We start from the raw sequence: 4,983 nt of genomic DNA, 5'->3' as shown, positions 1-4,983 counted from the left end.
ATGCAATATAATGCATTGTTAAAGGCTGAACCAGTGGTTCCCAATCTTTTTGCCTCATAACCCATTCCAAAAAAGCAGTGGCTGGCCAGGGACCTTTCCTGGGTGTCATTCTACATCTCTCTTTCTGTCTCTGAATTTCATCTTTCTACTAATCTTCTTTTTTATCTTAATCTTCATACTGTCAGTCATCAGACAAAGGCATAAAAGGCATGTGGAAAAACATTTAAATAACTTTTATGGCCCAAAAGGGTAAACTTATCCAATGTTTAACTAAATAAATTTAGAGAAAAGTCAAAATATGAATACATGAATACAAATTTATGTCCCACAAGCCATGACTCTTTATCTTTTGACCCTTTGGGCTTTTCATGTCCTACAGTACTGTGCTACACTATCAATCTGCATATAAAGAAGTTAAAACACATACACTGGTACCTCAGTAACACTAATAATATAATATAATAAATGAGTCAAAGGGAGGATGTTCTGGCAGACAAAGTATAATACTTCTGGCAGAATACTTTTTTCCACCAGTGAATATGTCCAGGTGAGAGGATGCACATAAAACACAATTAAAAAAGCATACCAAATTATTATTGTATAACTTGTTTTAGTGAATGCAGCAGATCAGATTATTGTCTTGCTTAAGGGACCAAACCTCTGACTTCTCTTGGGTGGTGACTGACATCACAGTCACATTTTCACACTTACAGTGATGTGCTGATCTCAGGTATATATGCACTCTCACTTGTCTTTAAATTGCAAGAATGTTTAAAAAGATTGTGAATCAGGTGAAAAACAGTTCCAACCGTATGCATTGCTTTACTAAACAGTGGCACTCTGACATTCAACCACCATGAAGCACAATCTCTTGCTCAGTATGAGTACAGTAGCCTATGATACATGCCTGCGGTCTCACAGAAATCACTACAACTTCTGAAGATCCTCTTCACGCCTTAATTATCAACACATCTGCCCTTTCTATAAATCTGAAACAATGTCCACTCTTCTAAGGCTGAATTTAATTGTTAACCTTTGCTAAGAAGCATGACCACAACTATGCCTTATCGATTCCTTTGTAATGTGGATGTGATATTTGTCCAAGGAGCAATGCCTCTTATTAGCGCCACATGCAGCCATGTTATCTCTCCATCTCCCTCCGTCTCCCTTTCTCAGTCATTTTTCTTCAAACGCATTGATCCTGAGAGGAAACCAGCTTGTTGATCAGAATAATTACTGTCAATATGGGCATGTGTATGTGTGTATTTGAATAATTACTGTTATCCCCCCACTGAGAGACAGAGAGAGAGTGAAGCGTGTGATTAGAACGTCAACCTACTCAGTGTGTGGTCCCTGACAAACGGCGCGTGTTCACACACAGGAGGCACACGCTCAGAGACACACGCAGAAAAACACAAAGGAACACGTACACACTGTGGGCCACCTTCAGACCAACAAGGACATGATGTAACAAAAGACAGCGGTATGGCATCATACTGTGAAGCAACAGATGGTCTGCTGGTAATAATGGTATTTGAGGTTGTATTTCTGTTGCATCTTTGGATTCATAGTGAGGTGTTAAATATGGATTTAGGTGCAACGATAACTTTTTTTTAAATAATGAAAATTTCAAACAAATTGATATCAGAGCAGGACATACTGTGCAAAGTCAGAGATGGATAAATACACACACGTCACAAGCTTGTAAACTGCATACAAAGTTGAACCAAGCAAAGTGTGTTATTATATTTTCAACACTGACTTTGCCTCAAAAACACAAATTGTTCTTAATGTTTGTTTCCCCCATTAGTGCATGTTCGGATGGCATTCTCCTCAAATGCGCTTTGCTTATCGATGTGTTGAAAAGTACCCCTAGAGAGTGTCAGCCAGTGTTTCCACGCCACTACTTGACAGAAGGATTTGGACAATCAGGACAAATGTCTAAAAGCCCAATTTTCATTTGCTTTCCATCTGAGTGCCAACAGAACCTGATGTTCTAGGGAGGATAAACAATGCCTGTCGCTGCTCAACGCAGAGACAAGCAGACAAAAGAGACTGGCATGTGGACAGACAGGCATGTGGGCAGACAAGCAGACAGAAAGACATGTAAATATTAGAGAGGGTATATCAGACAGACAGGCATGTAGGCCGACGGACATACCATGACAAACAGATTTAATACACATGTGCAAGCATTTCTGTGAGACATGCAGGTGTCAACAAAGGGTAATTTCCATGCGTACTTCCTCCAGTGTGGGCATGTGTCTGTCTGTCTGCATATCTGAATATGTGTCTGTAGTATGTCGTGTTACTTCCTACCTTTAAATATGGGGCAGATCTTCCAGACCCCTGCTGCCCCCTCTCTGTTATACTGTCCCAGAGCCAGCTCCATGTAGAAGAGAGGCATGCCTGCTATCACCATGAAGAACAGGTATGGCACCAGGAATGCACCTGCACACACAGAGAACACAGAGAAAGGTAAGACTTCATCTTTGAATTTGTAATTGATTAGTACTTATAGTGATATTGTTAGTTAAACTAGACATAAATGTTTAATTTTGAGCATAATTATGCAAACCGAACCTACTAAAAACGGGTGACAACATTCATCAGTTGATGCCCCACCCATATAAAATGTTTTAATTGGTTTCATTCTCTCATGGTGTATGCAGAGTAACCCACTGAGGAGAAACTCCAAGCAGGAGGGGAGTCACCTTTCTTTGCATTACTACACCCTGTAAAACATCCTCTGTGAAATTGGCCAGGTCCTTTTTTAGATTATGTGTAACAGCCGATGCAAGGTTTATGGAAATATTATAATCTGCCACAAATGATTGGATTTCATAGTGCTGGTACCGTCACAGAGGAGGGAATATAGTGATTATCAACAATAGTTGGGGTTTGGGGCATCACAATGGCTTAGGGGTTAAGACGACAACCACAAATCACATCATCCCTGGTTTGCATCTGGCCGTTGAACCTTTGTTGCATGTCGTTTCTCATGTCTCTACCTTCAGATTTTTTGTCATCCCTCTATCTGTCAGCTATCAAATAAAGGCATAAAATACCCCCCAAAATAATGTAAAAATATTATATAATTTTGGTTAATTGCCTCAATATTTCCCCTAAATACAGTTATGACATTATGTAGAATTTGGGGACATACAGTCAGCCCTGACTATGGCTACAGTATCATTTACAGCTCTTAAACATAATGAGAGCTCTATGTTAAACAGCCGTAATTAGTGGCAGTGATTGTTAGAGCTAATCTATTCGGAGCAGCTGTGGTGGTTTTTCCCCTATTTTGATCTCTGTAAAGGCTTAAAAAAAATCTCAAACAACAACCAGCGAGAACAAGGAGCTAAAACACACTCACATGCACACGCAAATCTGCATACATGGGCAAATAATCTGTGCATGCACGCGCATGCAGTACACGCAGGTGAAAATATACAGTATACAAGTGTTTTTCTCTCCTTTCTTTCTATATTTCAATATATTTTCACCATCAACCCTTCAATTCCTTTCTTCAGTGCTCTCATAGGAGAGGGGGATGATCTTATTCTCTCACATGAAGTACACCTCCTTCTTTCACGTTCTTACTCTGGTAGGGGACCCTTTAGACATGACTTCCCCTCCCTCCTTTAACCCATCTCACCTCCTCCATTCTTATAGCAAAGGTAGGGGAATCTCCAGACATTGGCGAGGTCCACGGCGAACCCGATCACAGACAGGAGGAAGTCGATTTTCTTCCCCCAGGTCTCCCTCTCCTCCTCCCCACTGGGGTGGGTCTGAGTAGGGGTTGGAGCCACTAAGGTGGTCGAGGTGAACTGAACCCCATTCTGCTCCTTCACCAGGATCAGCTCCACCTAAAATAGAGCAGACAGATAACATTTACATGTACAAGCAGGTAAATGTGATTTAATGGGTCTCTTTTAGTCACTAAAGTCTCTTCCTCGTTATTAGTCTCTCACTTCCCACACATGACAGACAGTGACAGTCACCCTCATTTCATCAGTGCTTCATGCACCATAATGAGAGTAATACTTTTAATACTTATAGGGAGTAATTATGTGAATTGTAAATGGTGCAAATTAAGCACATTTTAACTTCCAGAAAATGTGGCTTTCGTCACCATTATGGCAACCACTCAATTTTAAGTGGGTGTGCATAAACAGACCAAGTCAGAGAGAAATGCACTTAATTAAGGCACTTGCACCGTACAGTGATCCAGTTTTTCTTGATCAGATTGAACTGCGTGCCATTAATCCACTACAATTGTGTCTACTGTCTAATCTGCACTGACCTCTTTGGGGCCCATGGTGTTGGAGGTGGGCTTTTCTGGGGCTACAACTGAGGACATCAGGCCAACAGGGACTCTCTCCGTCAGCATGGAGGGGTGCACAGCCTTCAGGAGCGAAACGCTGGTGGTTGTAGAAGAGGAAGGAGGGTGCAGCTCGAGAGCCTTGAGTGCAGATTAAGAAAAACACAAGATGGAACTTTATTATTCCCCGTCTGGGAAATTGGGTTAGCACTGCAAAAGTTACAGGGTTCATTACAACAGTCAGAGAAAAAAATTCTGCAATAAAAATTAAAACAAAAAAACCTTAAAAAAAAGGAAAGCAAATAAACATGAAAAATGATGGTGTTTTATAAAAATGTTGATGAAACTGTAAGGACGGAATTATATATTTTAATTAATTTCAAGCTTTAGAGTGGAGAGGGAGAAAAGCAACAGAGAGTGCTAGGATCCAGGCTGAGGGTGTGGGGCCATCACAGCGTGCTCATTTCATATCACACTTGTTGATCGCCATTTTGCTCACACAGTTGGCCCAGTGTCCGCTAACCTTGTCTCACCACAACATGTTGTCCACAAGATTTAGCAACTGACTTCTGTTTGGAGCTAGTCACTAAAATTATGTTTATTGAAAAAGAAATATCAGTATTAGGCTGAGTTTATTTCTTAAATATAAGAAAGTGATC

General features: G+C 40.7%; 1 protein-coding gene across 1 annotated transcript in view; it reads right to left on the bottom strand.

Moving 5' to 3' along the window:
- Positions 1 to 4,393, bottom strand: part of slc6a3 (solute carrier family 6 member 3) — a 14,931-nt gene extending 10,538 nt beyond the window's left edge. The window contains exons 1-3 of the mRNA XM_035672395.1: positions 4,307 to 4,393; positions 3,659 to 3,869; positions 2,320 to 2,451 (exon numbers count right to left, since the gene is read on the bottom strand). Coding sequence (XP_035528288.1) covers positions 2,320 to 2,451; positions 3,659 to 3,869; positions 4,307 to 4,393 — 430 coding nt within the window. The remainder of the gene's footprint in view (positions 1 to 2,319; positions 2,452 to 3,658; positions 3,870 to 4,306) is intronic.
- Positions 4,394 to 4,983: the final 590 nt, after the last annotated feature.

Source organism: Morone saxatilis, unplaced genomic scaffold (assembly GCF_004916995.1).
Source record: "Morone saxatilis isolate NCDOM2014 unplaced genomic scaffold, NCSU_SB_2.0 Contig24, whole genome shotgun sequence".
Taxonomy (NCBI): Eukaryota; Metazoa; Chordata; class Actinopteri; family Moronidae; genus Morone; species Morone saxatilis.
This window is presented reverse-complemented; position numbering and strand designations above follow the sequence as displayed.